General features: G+C 40.8%; 1 protein-coding gene across 3 annotated transcripts in view; it reads left to right on the forward strand.

Moving 5' to 3' along the window:
• Positions 1-21,989, forward strand: part of LOC130368043 (melanin-concentrating hormone receptor 1-like) — a 71,841-nt gene that overhangs the window by 32,332 nt on the left and 17,520 nt on the right. For 2 of the 3 annotated variants that reach the window (XM_056571255.1, XM_056571256.1), the window contains exon 2: positions 20,691-21,355. In XM_056571255.1, the coding sequence (XP_056427230.1) occupies positions 20,997-21,355 (359 nt within the window). In that variant the 5' untranslated portion in view covers positions 20,691-20,996. Of the gene's footprint in view, positions 1-19,032; positions 20,229-20,690; positions 21,356-21,989 lie in introns of those variants that run through there. The other variant, XM_056571254.1, reaches the window with a different exon arrangement.

The raw sequence follows: 21,989 nt of genomic DNA on the forward strand, positions 1-21,989 counted from the left end.
TTTTAAAATCCATATTAAGATACTCAAACTCTGTGAACTGCGATGGGGACCCTGACCAAACAATAAAAATGGCTTCAATATAATGCAAAAAATTTGATGATATATTGAGCATAAGGATTTAAAGCATTAAAAAATGTATTCTTCTCAAAGGCAGCCGAAAATTAATTTGCAAAAGAACATGCAACTGGGGTCCCCATCGCAGTTCCGGAGTCTTGTATGAACCACTGTCCCTAGAACTTAAAAGCATTGTGGCCCAAAATAAACGGCAATGAGTCGAGACAAATTGACATACGACAAATCGTATGAAGTTCCTCTCTATGCTGATAAAAGTGTTAAAGGGGTACTCCTGTGGAAAACTTTTTTTTTTAAATCAACTGGTGCCAGAAAGTTAAACAGATTTGTAAATCACTTCTATTACTTCCAGTACTTTTTAGGGGCTGTATACTAAAGAGAAATCCAAAAAAGAAATGCATTTCCTCTGATGTCATGACCACAGTGCTCTCTGCTGACCTCTGCTGTCCATTTTAGGAACTGTCCAGAGCAGGAGAAAATCCCCATAGCACACATATGCTGCTCTGGACAGTTCCTAAAATGGACAGCAGAGGTCAGCAGAGAGCACTGTGGTTATGACATCAGAGGAAATGCATTTCTTTTTTTTATTTCTCTTTAGTATACAGCCCCTAAAAGGTACTGGAAGGATTCAGATTTTTTAATAGAAGTGATTTACAAATCTGTTTAACTTTCTGGCACCAGTTGATTAAAAAAAAAAAAAAAAAAAAAAAGTTTTCCACGGGAGTACCCCTTTAAAGTCTTGCTCTAGAATATCCTAGCACAAACCAGAGGATTTGCAGTACAATAAGTATTCGTTATCATAATACAGTGATTCCCAACATGATTATCATTGGGGAAACCCTGAAAATGATTGCACTTTCCTTTCTATCTGAAGGGAGCGTTGTGTCGGGTCTGGTAAAGTACTCTTCAATTCTATATTCTTGCTGAGGTTTCATTACTAGTTTGCCCGTCCCTATGCCAAGCATTGATGAGGCTGAAGTCACTGTGCCATCCATACTGTAATGCAGACAGCATTTTCTGCTGCTGTCTCCTGAGGAGCTCCTAACAACATTTCAGGCCACCGCAGATAGGAAACACTATTATAACGTCTTCAGCAGAATAATGTATAATACATTGAGATTATATAGGCTATATTGTCTCTTTTCATTTTGTCCATATAGACAGACCATTGCCAGCCAATAATATGTCTTACATCAGTGTAAGGATCAAGGTAGCAGTCACAGACATAGCAGTAACAACTAACACAATATACATGCATGTGACATCATTGCATTTTCTTTCTGTGCTGTGATGTCATTGTGACATGTTTTACATGTGTTATTCATTTACCATGATATCATGGTGTGCTGCATCCCATTACTGTCACATGACTGTGTTTTTCTTGTTTGTTGAGATTACTGTGTTTATTATCCCATTATTGTCACATCACTGTGTATTATCCCTGTACTGTGACACCACTGTTTATTATCCCTGTACTGTGACATCACTGTGTGTATTATCCCTGTACTGTGACATCACTGTTTATTATCCCTGTACTGTGACATCACTGTGTATTATCCCTGTACTGTGACATCACTGTTTATTATCCCTGTACTGTGACATCACTGTTTATTATCCCTGTACTGTGACATCACTGTATTTATTATCGCTGTACTGTGACATCACTGTTTATTATCCCTGTACTGTGACATCACTGTTTATTATCCCTGTACTGTGACATCACTGTGTATATTATCCCTGTACTGTGACATCACTGTTTATTATCCATGTACTGTAACATCACTGTATGTATTATCCCTGTACTGTGACATCACTGTGTATTATCCATGTGCTGAGATCACAATGTGTTTATTATCCCTGTACTGTGACATCACTGTATTTATTATCTCTGTACTGTGACATCACTGTATTTATTACTCATGTGCTGGAACATCACTGTATTTTTATATATGTCCTGTTGCTGTGACATCACTGTGTATTATCCCTGTACTGTGACATCACTGTGTATTATCCCTGTACTGTGACATCACTGTATTTATTATCTCTGTACTGTGACATCACTGTATTTATTACTCATGTGCTGGAACATCACTGTATTTTTATATATGTCCTGTTGCTGTGACATCACTGTGTATTATCCCTGTACTGTGACATCACTGTGTATTATCCCTGTACTGTGACATCACTGTGTATTATCCCTGTACTGTGATATCACTGTATTTATTATCCCTGTACTGTGATATCACTGTGTATTATCCCTGTACTGTGACATCACTGTGTATTATCCCTGTACTGTGATATCACTGTATTTATTATCCCTGTACTGTGATATCACTGTGTATATTATCCCTGTACTGTGACATTACCGTATTTATTATCCCTGTACTGTGAGTTCACTGTGTATTATACCTGTACTGTGACATCACTGTATTTATTATTGCATTTATTATACCTGTACTGTGACATCACTATTTATTATATCTATACTGTGACATTACTGTATTTATTATACCTGTACTGTGACATCACTGTATTTATTATATCTATACTGTGACATTACTGTATTTATTATACCTGTACTGTGACATCACTGTATTTATTATATCTATACTGTGACATTACTGTATTTATTATACCTGTACTGTGACATCACTGTATTATATCTATACTGTGACATTACTGTATTTATTATACCTGTACTGTGACATCACTGTATTTATTATATCTATACTGTGACATTACTGTATTTATTATACCTGTACTGTGACATCACTGTATTTATTATTGCATTTATTATACCTGTACTGTGACATCACTGTATTTATTATATCTATACTGTGACATTACTGTATTTATTATACCTGTACTGTGACATCACTGTATTTATTATATCTATACTGTGACATTACTGTATTTATTATACCTGTACTGTGACATCACTGTATTTATTATTGCATTTATTATACCTGTACTGTGACATCACTGTATTTATTATATCTATACTGTGACATCACTGTATTTATTATCTCTGTACTGTGACATCATTGTATTTATTATCCCTGTACTGTGTGACATCACTTTATTTATTATCTCTGTACTGTGACATCACTGTATTTATTATCCCTGTACTGTGACATCACTGTATTTATTATCCCTGTACTGTGACATCACTGTATTTATTATCTCTGTACTGTGACATCACTGTATTTATTATCCCTGTACTGTGACATCACTGTATTTATTATCCCTGTACTGTGACATCACTGTGTTTATTATTCCTGCACTGTGACATCACTGTTTATGTGCTGTTGCTGTGACATTACCGTATTTATTATTCCTGTACTGTGACATCACTGTGTATTATCCCTGTACTGTGACATCACTGTGTATTATCCCTGTACTGTGACATCACTGTATTTATTATACCTGTACTGTGACATCACTGTATTTATTATCCACTGTACTGTGACTTCACTGTGTGTATTATCCCTGTACTGTGTCATCACTGTGTATTATCCCTGTGCCGTGACATCACTGTGTGTATTATCCCTGTACTGTGACATCACTGTGTATTATCCCTGTACTGTGACTTCACTGTGTGTATTATCCCTTACTGTGACATCAATGTGTGTATTATCCCTGTACTGTGACATCACTGTATATTATCCCTGTACTGTGTCATCACTGTGTATATTATCCCTGTACTGTGACATCACTGTGTATTATCCCTGTACTGTGTCATCACTGTGTATTATCCCTGTACTGTGACATCACTGTATGTATTATTCCTGTACTGTGTCATCACTGTTTATTATCCCTGTACTGTGACATCACTGTGTATTATCCCTGTACTGTGACATTACTGTGTATTATCCCTGTACTGTGACATTACTGTGTGTATTATCCCTGTACTGTGGCATCACTGTGTGTATTATCCCTGTACTGTGTCATCACTGTGTATTATCCCTGTACTGTGACATCACTGTGTATTATCCCTGTACTGTGTCATCACTGTGTATATTATCCCTGTACTGTGACATTACTGTGTATTATCCCTGTACTGTGTCATCACTGTGTATTATCCCTGTACTGTGACATCACTGTATGTATTATCCCTGTACTGTGTCATCACTGTGTATTATCCCTGTACTGTGACATCACTGTGTATTATCCCTGTACTGTGACATTACTGTGTATTATCCCTGTACTGTGACATTACTGTGTGTATTATCCCTGTACTGTGACATTACTGTGTGTATTATCCCTGTACTGTGTCATCACTGTGTATTATCCCTGTACTGTGACATCACTGTGTATTATCCCTGTACTATGACATCACTGTGTATTATCCCTGTACTGTGACATCACTGTGTGTATTATTCCTGTACTGTGACATCACTGTGTGTATTATCCCTGTACTATAACATCACTGTGTGTATTATCCCTGTACTGTGACATCACTGTGTGTATTATCCCTGTACTGTGACATCACTGTGTGTATTATCCCTGTACTGTGACATCACTGTGTGTATTAACCCTGTACTATAACATCACTGTGTGTATTATCCCTGTACTGTGACATCACTGTGTGTATTATCCCTGTACTGTGACATCATTGTGTGTATTATCCCTGTACTGTGACATCACTGTGTGTATTATCCCTGTACTGTGTCATCACTGTGTATTATCCCTGTACTGTGACATCACTGTGTGTATTATCCCTGTACTGTGTCATCACTGTGTATTATCCCTGTACTGTGATATCACTGTATTTATTATCCCTGTCCTGAGATATCACTGTGTATTATCCCTGTACTGTGACATTACCGTATTTATTATCCCTGTACTGTGAGTTCACTGTGTATTATACCTGTACTGTGACATCACTGTATTTATTATTGCATTTATTATACCTGTACTGTGACATCATTGTATTTATTATATCTATACTGTGACATCACTGTATTTATTATACCTGTACTGTGACATCACTGTATTTATTATATCTATACTGTGACATTACTGTATTTATTATACCTGTACTGTGACATCACTGTATTTATTATATCTATACTGTGACATTACTGTATTTATTATACCTGTACTGTGACATCACTGTATTTATTATTGCATTTATTATACCTGTACTGTGACATCACTGTATTTATTATATCTATACTGTGACATCACTGTATTTATTATCTCTGTACTGTGACATCATTGTATTTATTATCCCTGTACTGTGTGACATCACTTTATTTATTATCTCTGTACTGTGACATCACTGTATTTATTATCCCTGTACTGTGACATCACTGTATTTATTATCCCTGTACTGTGACATCACTGTATTTATTATCCCTGTACTGTGACATCACTGTATTTATTATCTCTGTACTGTGACATCACTGTGTTTATTATCCCTGTACTGTGACATCACTGTATTTATTATCCCTGTACTGTGACATCACTGTGTTTATTATTCCTGCACTGTGACATCACTGTTTATGTGCTGTTGCTGTGACATTACCGTATTTATTATTCCTGTACTGTGACATCACTGTGTATTATCCCTGTACTGTGACATCACTGTGTATTATCCTTGTACTGTGACATCATTGTATTTATTATACCTGTTCTGTGACATCACTGTATTTATTATCCACTGTACTGTGACTTCACTGTGTGTATTATCCCTGTACTGTGTCATCACTGTGTGTATTATCCCTGTACTGTGACATCACTGTGTGTATTATCCCTGTACTGTGACATCACTGTGTATTATCCCTGTACTGTGACATCACTATGTGTATTATCCCTGTACTGTGACATCACTGTGTATTATCCCTGTACTGTGACTTCACTGTGTGTATTATCCCTTACTGTGACATCACTATGTGTATTATCCCTGTACTGTGTCATCACTGTGTATTATCCCTGTACTGTGTCATCACTGTGTATTATCCCTGTACTGTGATATCACTGTATTTATTATCCCTGTCCTGTGATATCACTGTGTATTATCCCTGTACTGTGACATTACCGTATTTATTATCCCTGTACTATGAGTTCACTGTGTATTATACCTGTACTGTGACATCACTGTATTTATTATTGCATTTATTATACCTGTACTGTGACATCACTGTATTTATTATATCTATACTGTGACATTACTGTATTTATTATACCTGTACTGTGACATCACTGTATTTATTATATCTATACTGTGACATTACTGTATATATTATACCTGTACTGTGACATCACTGTATTTATTATTGCATTTATTATACCTGTACTGTGACATCACTGTATTTATTATATCTATACTGTGACATCACTGTATTTATTATCTCTGTACTGTGACATCATTGTATTTATTATCCCTGTACTGTGTGACATCACTTTATTTATTATCTCTGTACTGTGACATCACTGTATTTATTATCCCTGTACTGTGACATCACTGTATTTATTATCCCTGTACTGTGACATCACTGTATTTATTATCCCTGTACTGTGACATCACTGTATTTATTATCCCTGTACTGTGACATCACTGTATTTATTATCCCTGTACTGTGACATCACTGTATTTATTATCCCTGTACTGTGACATCACTGTGTTTATTATTCCTGCACTGTGACATCACTGTTTATGTGCTGTTGCTGTGACATTACCGTATTTATTATTCCTGTACTGTGACATCACTGTGTATTATCCCTGTACTGTGACATCACTGTGTATTATCCTTGTACTGTGACATCACTGTATTTATTATACCTGTACTGTGACATCACTGTATTTATTATCCACTGTACTGTGACTTCACTGTGTGTATTATCCCTGTACTGTGTCATCATTGTGTGTATTATCCCTGTACTGTGACATCACTGTGTGTATTATCCCTGTACTGTGACATCACTGTGTATTATCCCTGTACTGTGACATCACTATGTGTATTATCCCTGTACTGTGACATCACTGTGTATTATCCCTGTACTGTGACTTCACTGTGTGTATTATCCCTTACTGTGACATCACTGTGTGTATTATCCCTGTACTGTGACATCACTGTGTATTATCCCTGTACTGTGTCATCACTGTGTATATTATCCCTCTACTGTGACATCACTGTGTATTATCCCTGTACTGTGTCATCACTGTGTATTATCCCTGTACTGTGACATCACTGTATGTATTATCCCTGTACTGTGTCATCACTGTGTATTATCCCTGTACTGTGACATTACTGTGTATTATCCCTGTACTGTGACATTACTGTGTATTATCCCTGTACAGTGACATCGCTGTATGTATTATCCCTGTACTGTGTCATCACTGTGTATTATCCCTGTACTGTGACATTACTGTGTATTATCCCTGTACTGTGACATTACTGTGTATTATCCCTGTACTGTGACATTACTGTGTGTATTATCCCTGTACTGTGACATTACTGTGTGTATTATCCCTGTACTGTGACATTACTGTGTGTATTATCCCTGTACTGTGTCATCACTGTGTATTATCCCTGTACTGTGACATTACTGTTACATAGTTAGTACGGTCGAAAAAAGACATATGTCCATCAAGTTCAACCAGGGAATTAAGGGGTAGGGGTGTGGCGCGATATTGGGGAAGGGATGGGATTTTATATTTCTTCATAAGCATTAATGTTATTTTGTTCCATGAATGTATCTAATCCTGTTTTAAAGCTGTTAATTGTTCCTGCTGTGACCAGTTCCTGAGGTAGACCGTTCCATAAATTCACAGTCCTCACGGTAAAGAAGGCGTGTCGCCCCTTGAGACTAAACTTTTTCTTCTCCAGACGGAGGGAGTGCCCCCTCGTCCTTTGGGGGGGTTTAACCTGGAACAGTTTTTCTCCATATTTTTTGTATGGGCCATTAATATACTTATATACGTTTATCATATCCCCCCTTAAACGTCTCTTCTCAAGACTAAACAATTGTAACTCCTTTAATCGCTCCTCATAGCTAAGATGTTCCATGCCCCATATTAGTTTAGTCGCGCGTCTCTGCACCCTTTCCAACTCCGCAGTGTCCCTTTTATGGACAGGTGCCCAAAAATGAACAGCATATTCCAGGTGAGGCCGTACCAATGCTTTATAAAGGGGGAGTATTATGTCCCTGTCCCTTGAGTCCATGCCTCTTTTGATACATGACAATATCCTGCCGGCTTTGGAAGCAGCAGCCTGACATTGTGCTATTCTGTAGTCTGTGATCTACAAGTACACCCAGATCCTTCTCTACCAGTGACTCTGCCAGTTTAATCCCCCCTAAGACATACGACGCATGCAGGTTATTAGTACCCAGATGCATAACTTTACATTTATCCACATTGAACCTCATTTGCCAAGTGGATGCCCAGACACTTAGTCTATCCAAGTCATCTTGTAACTTATGCACATCCTCTATAGACTGTACCGTGCTACAAAGCTTGGTGTCATCTGCAAAGATAGAAACAGAGCTGTTAATACCATCCTCTATATCATTGATAAATAAATTAAACAACAGCGGGCCCAGTACTGAACCTTGGGGTACACCACTAATAACCGGGGACCAATCAGAGTACGAATCATTGACCACCACTCTCTGGGTACGATCCATGAGCCAGTGTTCAATCCAGTTACAAACTAAAATTTCCAAACCCAGAGACCTTAACTTACCTGTCAGACGTCTGTGAGGGACAGTATCAAACGCTTTAGCAAAATCCAGAAACACTATATCCACAGCCATTCCTCTGTCAAGGCTTCTACTCACCTCTTCATAAAAGCAAATTCGATTGGTTTGACAACTTCTATCCTTAGTAAACCCATGCTGGCTATCACTTATAATACAATTATGCCCTATGTATTCCTGTATGTAATCCCTTATAAGTCCTTCAAACAATTTACCCACAATGCACGTTAAACTTACCGGTCTATAGTTTCCTGGGGAAGACCTAGAGCCCTTTTTGAGGATTAGCACCACATTCGCCTTGCGCCAGTCCCTTGGCACAATACCAGACACCAGAGAATCTCTAAATATCATGAACAGGGGTACAGATATTACTGAACTTACCTCTCTAAGAACTCTTGGGTGTAGTCCATCCGGCCCTGGAGATTTGCTTACATTTACTTTACTTAACTTACCTTGTACCATCTCTACATTAAGCCAGTTCAGTACATTACATGATGTGTTACCAGCACTGACCTGGCCAATGTCAGCTCCTTCTTCCCTAGTATATACAGAACTAAAGAACCCATTCAGTAGCTCCGCCTTCTCTTGATCGCCCGTGACAACCTCCCCGTTATCATTATTAAGGGGTCCTACATGCTCTGTCCTTGTTTTTTTGCATTTATATATCTAAAAAAATATTTAGGATTAGTTTTGCTTTCTTTGGCCACCTGTCTCTCGTTTTGAATTTTTGCTGTTTTTATTACATTTTTACAGATTTTATTAAGCTCTTTGTACTGTTTAAATGTTATCGCTGACCCATCAGATTTGTATTTTTTGAAGGCTATTTTTTTGTTGTTTATTGCTCTTTTAACATCATGTGTCAGCCATGTAGGATTTAGTTTTAATCGTTTATATTTGTTCCCCTTTGGTATATATTTAGATGTATTTAGAGTTGATTTAAAGATGTCCCATTTACCTTCTGTATCAGTATTTGACAACACCTCCCCACAGTCTATATCCTGTAGTGCAGCCCTCAGCCCAGGGAAATTTGCCTTTTTAAAGTTATATGTTTTTGCCTTCCCCGCCTGTCTTTGTTTTCTACATTTTAAGTCAAAAGTAACTATATTGTGGTCGCTATTCCCAAGGTTTTCCCGCACATTTACATTACCAACCAGCTCTGCGTTGTTGGAAATGATCAGATCCAACAAGGCATCACTTCTTGTTGGGTCCTCCACAAACTGGCCCATAAAATTATCCTGCAATAAATTTAGGAATTGTCGCCCCTTTGTAGTTTTAGCCAACCCCGGACCCCAATCTATATCTGGATAGTTAAAATCTCCCATTATTACCACTGTACCTCCCCGGGCGGCCCTCTCTATTTGTTTATGAAGCCGAACTTCTATCTCTTCAGTGATATTAGGGGGTCTGTAGATTACCCCAAATATTATTTTTTCAGTATTTCCCTCCTTTTGTAATTCTACCCACAGTGATTCCACCTCCTCAAAATCATCACACACTATGGCATCGTTCCCACTGACTTTCATACCACTTCTTACATACAGACAGACTCCACCACCTTTTCTGTTCATTCTATCCTTGCGAAACAATGTAAACCCTGCAGATTGACAGCCCAGTCATGCGAGGAGTCCAGCTATGTCTCAGTGACCCCAACTATATCAATATGTTCCTCCAGTATCAAGGCCTCAAGCTCCCCCATTTTATTTGCTAGGCTTCTGGCATTTGTGAACATACACTTAACATTTCCATCCTTTATGTTATTGGGGTTAATGGGATTCAAGGGTGTAAGTTTTATTTTCCTATGAAGCCTATTCCTATTAACTATTCTAACCCCTCCCTCCGCTCCACCCCCAGGTACATTTATAATTCCCACCTCTCTATCTACACTATCTTCCCCCTCTTTGCTGTAGGTTCCCTCCCCCCAAGTCCCTAGTTTAAACACTCCTCCACCCTTCTAGCCATCTTCTCCCCAAGCAAAGCTGCACCCTCCCCATTGAGGTGCAGCCCGTCCCTACGGTAGAGCCGGTAACCGACAGCGAAGTCAGCCCAGTTCTCCATGAACCCAAACCCTTTCTTCCTACACCAGCTTCTGAGCCACTTATTTACCTCCCTGATCTCCCGCTGCCTCTCTGGTGCGGCTCGTGGTACTGGTAGTATTTCAGAAAAGACTACCTTGGAGGTCCTTGCCTTAAGCTTGCGGCCTAAGTCCCTGAAATCATTTTTAAGGACACTCCACCTACCTCTTACTTTGTCATTGGTGCCAATATGTACCATGACTGCTGGGTCCTCTCCAGCCCCGCCCAGCAACCTGTCAACCCGACTGTGTATTATCCCTGTACTGTGACATCACTATGTGTATTATCCCTGTACTGTGACATCACTGTGTGTATTATCCCTGTACTGTGACATCACTGTGTGTATTATCCCTGTACTATAACATCACTGTGTGTATTATCCCTGTACTGTGACATCACTGTGTGTATTATCCCTGTACTGTGACATCACTGTGTGTATTATCCCTGTACTGTGACATCACTGTGTGTATTATCCCTGTACTATAACATCACTGTGTGTATTATCCCTGTACGGTGACATCACTGTGTGTATTATCCCTGTACTGTGACATCACTGTGTGTATTATCCCTGTACTGTGACATCACTGTGTGTATTATCCCTGTACTGTGTCATCACTGTGTATTATCCCTGTACAGTGACATCGCTGTATTTATTAAATTCATAGTGTAAGATCACTATTGTGCATTTTCATCCTGTTATTCTGTCACTTTATACCATGCATCATCCATGTGCAATATTATTATAAGCTTTAGTTATAGATTGTTCTTGTATTCCCCAAACTTTAACAATTCTGGAGTATCTTTACTCAAAAATTTGTGCTGTTCCTCTGTTATTCATCCATACCAAAAAGGTATACCGGTAAATAAATTGTTAACTGGCTGTTACCAGCCCCTTGCCAAAGAAGTGTGTCTATAAATAGTCTGATACAGGCAGCACTGATGGGACAGTACCAAACTTCATAGGGACACACCCCTTTGACAAGGAGAATGTTAACACCCAGTTGTCAATTCATTCATACATTTCTAGGAGGGACAACACAATGCATTCATTATCTCTGTGCTGTGACATGTGTGCAGTGTACCTGCATGTCATATCATTATTAATCAGTATTAATGTTTTGTGCCATGATGTCATAATGTACATAGTGACCTTTATGTATTATTCCTCTGCTATGATATTATGCTCTTTCTAAACCTTCTACTATGGCATTACAGCATTGATTATCCCTGTACAGTAACATCACTACTTTCATTGGATCTACACTGTGCACAGTGCTGTGACATCACTATGTTTACTGAATCTGTACTGTGACATCACTATGTTTACTGAATCTGTACTGTGACATCACTGTTTACTGAATCTGTACTGTGACATCACTATGTTTACTGAATCTGTACTGTGACATCACTATGTTTACTGAATCTGTACTGTGACATCATTATGTTTACTGAATCTGTACTGTGACATCACTATGGTCCCTGTAAATCCCTGTGTGCATTATTCTTTTATTGTTATATCACCTTGTGCATTTTCCCTGTGCAACAGGGGGGCCACAATAATCATATGCTTTTCTTCTTCTTGATGCTAAAGATTGTCATAAAGATTAGGGCCCCCTGAAAAATTTGCGATGGGGACCCAAGGTTTCTTAAGGATACTTAACTTCATAAGAATAAATCAGAAAAAAAAAAAGAAATAATCAGAACTGGAGGAATGCAGACTATATAAAATAATAAAAAAAAGGGTAAAGCATAAAAGGTACAAAAGATATTATATACATATGAAAACTGAAGAAAATAGAACACAATGAACCAGAAGGACAGAACAGTTTGAAAAGGAACATGAATGCAGAAACAGTAGATAGATGACAGTCGGAGTGCAACAGTAATGGATAATATAGATGTAAAATAGAGAAATAAAACAAAGGAAATAGTATCAAAGGAAAAAGAGGAAATTCAAGGGAGCAGAGAGTTAATAAAAAAAGAAAATATGATGGTGTGAAGGTTGTGGAAGTGGATAATAATGGAAGCGAAGAGATACTGGAAAATAAATGGAAATATAAGAAAAAAGGATAAAAAATTAGATGAAAAGGCAACACAACAGTAACAGATGGTAAGTGGGAGGAAGGAAGGAGTAATAGAAGAAAAGAAGAAAGAAGAGAAAAGACAGGTAACAATGGGGGTGGAAAGTATTAGGAGCAAGAAATGTAAGACAGAAGATATTAGAAGAGTAAATGAAATAAGAAAGTAGGGAGAGTTGAAAAAAAAAAAAAAAGACCAAGGGCAAAGAAAAGATATTGGAATAATGAAGAATGGGCACAATGGGAGAAAAAAAATATGGAATTAACCCCCTGTATTCGTGATGCCAGGGTGTGGTTTATCCTCAATACCACCCGAAGGTATACTGCTGGATCCTGGGCTAGGCACAGGGGAAATAATGACTCTGATGCCAAGTTATGGACAATGGTAGCTTTACTGAGTGACAGATGGTACACTCTATACAGTGTAGCCAGGCCCATGGAGGTGACTAGTGACTTCAGAGACCTTAAGGGCTTGCTGGGACTTGCAGTGGTTTTGGACAATTTAGTGCAGGCCATGTTGACTTGACAATAGATGACAGTGACTGACTTGACTGGAGACAGACTAAGCTGTGACTTTATCTTACTTGTAGACTTGTAGCTTGTGGCTGCAGACTTGACTTGAGGCTCCTATGACTCCAGACACACTCAGCACCTCAGCAAAGACTCAGGAACTAAGAGAGAGAAGAGACTCCTCCCAGGACTTTATGGGGGAGACTCTGGTGGGGTCCCATTGGTCACGCTTAAGTCACCAGGTCACTGATACCTACGGGGTAACAATCACATGACAACTCACATGACAAATGGTGATCACATGTTAACCTTTCTTAAAAATACAACTGTGGTGGCCCAGTACGGGAGGTGTTACACCGTGCTCCTGCTGTCCTGTCAGGCAGCCTCCTTCAGTGTCCCCAAGGCAGGGGACTTGTTTCCCCATTGTAAATATGTTTTACCATGTAAAGTGTTATAAAATGTAATGTTGCTTTAAGAGTTATGCCATGTGATATGTCACGTGATTGTTACCCAGGAGGTACCAGTGACCAGGTGATCCCAAGCGTGACCTATGGGCTCCCTGCTAGTCTCCCCATATAAGCCCTGCATGGCCCTAGCGTCTCTCTTTGAGCTCTGCTCTTCTGCTAAGCTGAGGTCCAGTGCAGTCGTGCCTGGTGTGTGTGCCCTGAGTGTTGGAGGCCTCAAAGTCAAGTCCTGCAGCCACCATCAAGTCAAGTAAGCTAAAGTCACAGCTTTATGAGTCAAGTCAAGTCAGTCCCTGTCATCTGTCAAGTCAGCGTAGTCTGCATTCAATTATCCAGTCCTTCTTCAAGTCCCAGCAAGCCCTTAAGGTCTCTGCATCACTGGTCACCTCCTTGGGCCCTGGCTGAACTTTATAGACTTTACTAACTGTCTACCCTCAGTAAAGCTACCGTTGTCCGTAAACTGGCGTTGGAGTCTTTATTGCCCCCGTGCCTAGCCCAGGATCCAGCGGTATACTTTCGGGAGTGGTTATAGGCTAAATCATGCCCTGGCATCACAAATACAAGGGGTTAATGCCATCTGCCCATAGGGTAACAACATCTGACCTGCTCCACACACTCCACCACCACACAACATTCTTATGTACATAACATAGGGGTTAATATACAATTACAGAAGAACAAATGCAGGGGGGGGGGGGGGCAGGGAACACTGCAGGGAGGCTGCCTGACACCTGTACTGGGCCACCCACCAGTAGCTCCCCCTCTTAAATACAGCCATCCTCGGCGTCCAGTCGTGGAGGGCGGACAACTGGACGTGGCCACTGAGGCCTAGACTGACAGTTCCTGGAGCATTATTGTCGAATGTCCTTCAAAGGTCTGAATAAAAAGAACTGAGACGAGTCCATGTAGCATTTTTGTGAAAACATCCATACATGGTCCTTACAATAACGGGGCATAAACCTGTGGGATTCATTACCCTTATAAATACATTTTTATCACATTTAATTTAAAAGGTGTTACCTTTATATACAACAACTCTGTTGCTCTACGTGCTTTATTTATATTTTCAGGGGAACCCTCTGGCCAGGAGAGTACCCTGTACACGTGGACAGGAAAAATGTTAGACAAGTGAATTATGGACTGGAAAGGTGCATGTTAGATACAGTCCTAACTAGGCATTTGACTAGCTTATATAATACATTATGTAAGCTGACTGAATTAGGCTGAGTGTTATACTGACAACTTTGTACACAACACTACCATTATTCCTTATACCTAGCTGGTAGTTATCATGGCGATGAGGTAGTGGCTACGCTTCCCCTGATCTGGTCAGGATACCTCCTATATAAATTTCATAAACAAAAGACACTGTACACTTAAACATTTTCGTACAAACACATTATATATATATTATTACAGCACACCATAAACATTATAGTACACCACCATGGGCATTCACTTGTGCAAAAATATAAACGAAAATATATTACTATGACAGTATAGACATGTTTTTCTAGTACCACTCCACAGTGCTGGTATGTTCTGAGTTCAAAGTAAAGAATCACGGCTAAAAGCCGGGCGTGTACACTTACACAAATGGTTACGAATAAACTTTTTGACAAGTTCATCAGGCACTTCTTCTTGAGCGTTGCATAACCTGTAACAACAAACGTACTTCACAAAGCAAAGTTAGTGACAGATAGCAGAATTATCACTGGTAGACTTCCTCAACCTGGATATTTGTCATCCCAGCCTCGCCTGTCAGACTGCTTCCAAGGCTGGGACATGTAACGGGGTCCACATGGACTGTGCTCCCTCTGATGGACTCACTCGGGTGTTCCAGCTCACCCGGGACAAAGTAGACCCAGTAATGGTGGGGCTAATGGTGACCACCATTTGCACAGCAGCAGCTTGCGCCACTGGGGGAATAGATGTTGGTGCCTGTTGGGCTGGCCAACCCTCCTCTGCAGGATTAGGCCGAGGAACTTTAGTTGGTGCCCGCTGGTTAGGCCAAACCTCCTCGACAACAGGAGTAGGCCTGAGCACAACTGTAGATGACTGGACTGTCAGAACTGAGGGATGGGGCTTCTCTGGCAGGGGAAGAAGGTGCTCCCTCATATACTGATTTAGTCCGGGCTCATCACCAAATAGCCACCAGGGTAACGGTGGTGACCGAGGACGTACTGTAGACTTCTGGACTTGGGGGTTTGCTCTGGGCTAGGGGTAGAAGGAGGGGTAGAGAAAGCGGCCTCAGCCGGGGTACTCACCTCTGACTCCTCTGTATGGATTTCGGCCCAGGATCCCCAGGTCCGGTGGTGAGGGTACATCCTCACCGGCAATGATGCACGGGAAGACGCCGGCGCTCCCTCCACCGGGTCGCTGGCCAGTGTCCATCATCCTCGGCAGCGGGACTCAGCAAACAGGCCCCTTGGCCCCGACAGAGATGCGATGCAGACAATTCTTCAGCTTCTGAAACATTTGTGCCGTGGCAACTTTCTGGTTCTCCGGTGCCATCTTGGGACTTTCCGACTTCGTGCTTGCCTGTTCCGCCATGTTGCTCCACTTGTAGATTTCCGGCAAACTGAGAGAATCCGGCAGTGTTGCTCCTTTTATTCAGGGCTCCGGGAAAATGGCCGCCGGCTGGAAGTGCGTCAGCAGTGCAGCACTGACTTCCTCTCCCCCGGCAACAAGGGGTGGATCTTTACAGTTCCACTTCGGCATTGATACAGCAACATGGTTTCCATGCCCAGGGGCGCGACGCTGACCAGCGCGGGATATTTTTTGCTCGCTTCTCCAGCACATCTTTAACCCTTGCAGGTAGAGGCAGGTACAGGCAACACTTTGTAATGCAACATAGCCTCAGACCTGATCTTGCTCACCACTTGGAGGTGGCCGTGACAAGGCTATTGGGCTTACACTTCATGATCATTAAGTACACTAACGACCTGTTAGTTTAATATATGTTGCTGAGAAGCATTAGATCAAGGTGCATGTTGTGGATGTGCGCGCATGTGTTTTTTCTCAAGTTGAATTCACATTGTGTTTTCTATCCCCTCTTTTTTTTGCTTGGTCTGCACTCTGCCCCTCCCCGTCAGCCCAGGCCTATATAATTGGCAGGAAGCTGCTTTAGGGCCCTATTCCTCTTGGCAGCCTCCCAGTCTCATACTGGGAGCACATGGTGAGTGAGCTTTTTACATCAGTTCCCCCTGGTGCGGTGCTGTTTGGCATTCGTTGCTGCCCTGGCGCTGTGTCTGTGGGGTGGTGCGGCCCAGGGACTGGTTTGAGTGGCATTGGGGCTGCTCTGCCAGTTGGGTCATTCCCTCTGTGGGCACTGGTGTTGGGGCGGTGGTGGTCGCCACTTAGTGCTATGCCATTTTATGCTAGTGATGCTAGGGACCCACTACTTACAGGTGGCTGTGATGTGGCTAGTGGGCTTGCACTTCATGATCATTAAGTACACTAATGACCTGTTAGTTTAATATATGTTGCTGAGAAGCATTAGATTAAGGTGCATGTTATGGATGTGCGACCATGTCTGTTTTTTTCTCAAGTTGAATTCTGATTTTGCACTTGATTGACACAGTACTTGAACACTTTACAATGGCAGACAACAGTCTTCTCTTCACCTCCCCCTCTATTTCACAAGCGCCTCAAGTAAAACTCTTTTCACTGACAGAGTCCCGTACACTTTCTGGTGTAAATTTTATTCGCATCGGCATGCGATTTTCTCACAATACTGGGCACAGTTCAGACTGGGGGGTACTTTAGGCATAAGGCGCACACCTGTATCCTGTTCATAGGCTGCCAAAAGTTGGGGGATGGGGTGTGATGCAGGGCAGATGGAATTACCCTATCGGCATATGGCATTAACCCCTTGTATTCGTGACACCAGGGTGTGGTTTGTCCTCAATATCACCGGAAGGTATACCGCTGGATCCTGGGATAGGCACGGGGGCAATAATGACTCCGATGCCAAGTTACAGACAGCGGTAGCTTTACTGAGTGACAGATGGTACAGTCTATACAGTTTAGCCGGGCCCACGGAGGTGACCAGTGACTTCAGAGACCTTAAGGGCTTGCTGGGACTTGCAGTGGTTTTGGACAATTTAGTGCAGGCCATGTTGACTTGACAATAGATGACAGTAATCAGAAGACATTATGGTGAATTCATAACAGGATAAAATGTATAAATATAAGAATAGATCTTTATAAAATTAATGCAAGGATTTTTTTTTGATAAAAGTACAGCATTTTTATGAATACATGTTCTATCTGTTTTATCTTCTCCTAGTAAAGCTGGATGCTAATCAGCATAGCTGTCACTATGTGTGTCATCCATCTTTCACAGACTCCTGAATGTCTGATCAACTTCTTTGTCATTCAGGAATCCGAGAAAGCTTTGACTATTTCAGCATGCTGGGAGTTGTAGTTTAGTAACAACTGAAGCTGCAATGTTTGTAAATAACTGTGTTAGAGCAGTGTTGCCTCCAGCTGTTTTAAAACTACAGCTCCCAGCATGTCCACACATCCTTTATCTGTAGTTTTGCATACACAATAGAAATCTCCTCTACTGGATACCGGTATGCTTTATGGCCGGTATCCAGTATGCTGTAAAATCTAGACTATCCTGTCTGGCTAAAAGACAGGCGACCCCTAGTGGTGGCTATTTTGAGCTTGAATTTCAGGTGAAAATGTAAAAAAATTTTAACAGGTGTATATTGTGAAATGTCATATTATAATGAGTCCTGCAATATATGAAAAGTTTTTAACAATGACAGTGCCTCTTTAAGCATGTTGAAGGAAAGAGAAGAAAGGGAATATTAGTAAAAAAGCTGAGGAAAGGAAAGTAAGAGGATGCTAAAGGAAAAAGGGGAATGCTTGGAGAAATGTTAGAAAGGAAGTGATGGAATACTACAAAGAAACATAGCAAACAATTAAATATTCAGAGAATAAATTAGCAGAAATGAAAAAGAAATAAGAATTAGAGAGAAATCTTTGTAGAATAATAGAGAGAGAAGCTACTACAAGGATTAAAGAAGAGAAAGAGAAAAGGTAAGGAAGAAGAGAAGAAGGTTGGCAGAAGCTATGGAGGGGAACGAAGACGGAAAGCAGAGGGAATGAAAAAAGATAAGAAGGAAAAAGGGTCTGAAGAAGCTGTTGAAGGGAATGAAGAAGGGAAGAAGTAGGAAAGATAAAGGGAAGGAAGGAACAATCTACATGAAAAAGTGCCGGAAGACAAAGAAGGTAAGGATGAAAATATAGAGAGAAGATACTGATGGAGGGAAGAATAAAGGTGGAAATAATTGGAAGAGTTAAGAAAAGAAGTTAAAAAGGAGATATTGGGAGTTAGAAGAAGAGGAGGTAGAGAAGAATATGGAAAGGTGAAAGATGAAACGTGAAGGGATGAGAAAGAAGAAAGGAAGGTAAAGATAAGAAGAGAGAGGAAGGAGAATAGAGAAGCTATTGAGGTAACTGAGGTGGAAGAAAAGAGGGAATTGGACTATAGTACAGGGTGAAAGCCCTAAAAAAGGCAAAAATTCAGAAAAAAACTAGTTTAATCATTTAGAAGGACAAATGGAGAAAACAGATAACGAGAGAAATAGCTGTAAAAAATAAATAAAAAGGGGGACCAGCAGGATGTAGAGCAAGAGATTGGACTGAAAAAGGAGAATGTGAGATATGTAACGGATGCAATGAAAAAGGAAGGAATGGCAGGAAAATATAGTCTATAAACATAAATAGAAAGAAGAGAGGGAATAAACTGCAAATACAGAAGAGTAATGACAGAATAGAAAATACAGGAAATAAGGATTCAATGCCAAGAGAGGTCTTAGAAAGAAGAGAGAGTGTGGAATCCATAGAGGAGCAATAATCAGGTGTATACACTAATGGATGTAGTAAAGGGATGACAGAAAATGAGAATGAAAATGCTGGGAGGGGATGAATGATGGGAGAATTGATGACTACGAGAGATGACAGTAGAATAGAATGAGAGGCGGCATAGAGAGGGACTGCAGAAGTGATCAGAAGGAGAGAATGGACAAGTAGAAGTAGAATGCAGGGGAGGAGGAGAGGCATAACACAATGAACATAAACCGAATACAAGAGAGCAGCTATAGAAAAGGCAGGAAGGGGTAATGGTTTAGTAGAAGGGAGAGGGAAGGAGACACCCGGGGTAGATGTAAGTAGATACGGATGTATATTCCTTACCTGGCAACCTTTTTTTTCCTTGCTATTATCCATGCACTTCCAATCAACAAGTCCCAGGTAATCGGAGCAGGGATCTTCCATGCAGGCTCAGACACAGCCTCAGACACAGAGGGGAGGTAAGCCATTGGCACAGAGACGTCTACAGATTTTAAATTGCATTGATTGAGATAGCAAAATAGTGCGTATAGTGTGTGTACGGTGATATGTGAAGCTATTTAAAGCTGCGCTGATATATATGTTCATTTATACATATAGATAAAACTGTATTGTGTTCCCAGCAAGCTATGTATTGATGGAAAGAGGCATATTATATATCAGTATACCTTTTTATGCTGCAGTGAGTGAATGGCATTTGTTAATGCAGTGCAGCTGCAGTAAATAGAGTTCTACTCCTATAGAGCTGCCTGGTATAGGTTATGCATCTATGTGAAGTACATATATGTTCCTGCTGTAAGGAGTAGTAGACACCAGCATAGGACATATATGTTGGTGGCCACTCCTGGGGTAGACTCATACAGGTGCTGGATCTTGGTGTGGGAGGAAGGTGATTAACTACCTATCTGCCCTTTATATTTCAGCTCATGGTCTGGCGTACTGGAAGAAAAGTGAGAACCCATTAAAAAAGGAACAGATGAACGTGAATCACTTCACACCTAGAATATGATAAAGTGAAGAGTAGACGGGGTTGTGAGAATGAGGGGGTCTCTCTGTATGTTTGTATCTTTATCGCATTTAGGACAAATTGAGCTCATGATCTGAAAGATAAAAATACCACCTCTCCAAATATTAACATGAGATGGTCTATGACAATCTAAGACATGTCAAGGTGTCAGGGCGATCTGTAGTATCCACTTCTTTACTCTGATACACAACCTTGTAACAGAATGACACCATCTCTTCCTTGGATGCCAACAACTCTGCCCCCTGCCACAGGTGTGGTGTCCCTACGTGGTCCTGGGTGGGGCGTGGTATATGGAATAATCTGTGGCTGTGGAGTCTTGTGCAATGGACTGGTCCTGGCCGTACTGCTTAGCTGTAGGCACACCTTGGTGTCTGACCTGTATGTGGTGAACCTGGCCTTGGCAGACCTTCTCTCCTTACTTGGGATGCCTCTACTTATCCATCAGCTGCTCCATGATAGAGGCTGGGTCTTTGGAGATATCCTGTGTCGTGCTGTGACAGCTTTGGACCTGAACAACCAAATCACTGGTGTGGGTATTATCACTGCCCTCTGCGTTGACAGGTAAGTCTGAGGAGACACGAGTGCTTCTTTTTTGTAAGTGCATGTTCTTCACAATCACCTGCACGGTGTCCTGAAAGCTATGTATGTCTAGGCATGTAAAGATATGCTTGCCGGGCATGTAACACTATATAACTAGGAATATATGCCACCCAGGAGAGTGGCAAGGGAAACAAGGTGACAACCCTTGTGAGATTTACAATGGAAGTTAGAATTGAGCAACTCTGCAGAAAGGTTTGCCAAACCCAAATCTATAGAATCAACCATCAACTTATTTAGTCTTAGGTTAGGTTCACACTCCGGAATTTCTGCCTGCCATTCCAGTTTGAAATTGCAGACAGAAATTCTGCTTACTAAAATGTATTCAATGAGTATTACGTTCACCAATTCACACTTCATAATTTTTTAAGCAGAATCTGTGAATGGAAAATTTGCTTTCGAATACCCGCCTGAAGAAAGGTGGTGCTCATTCTCCAGGTGGATCTACTCGCGGAAGACATAGCCATCTATAGGAGATGGCAATGTCAGCTCGGTCGTAGCGCCGAGTCAGTCGGCGCTGGCCGCACTCAGAATCCCTAGACGGAATTTTTCCGTCTGGAGATTCCATAGTGTGAACCTAGCCTAAGGGTCTATTCAC

This window comes from Hyla sarda, chromosome 4 (genome assembly GCF_029499605.1).
Source record: "Hyla sarda isolate aHylSar1 chromosome 4, aHylSar1.hap1, whole genome shotgun sequence".
Classification (NCBI taxonomy): domain Eukaryota; kingdom Metazoa; phylum Chordata; class Amphibia; order Anura; family Hylidae; genus Hyla; species Hyla sarda.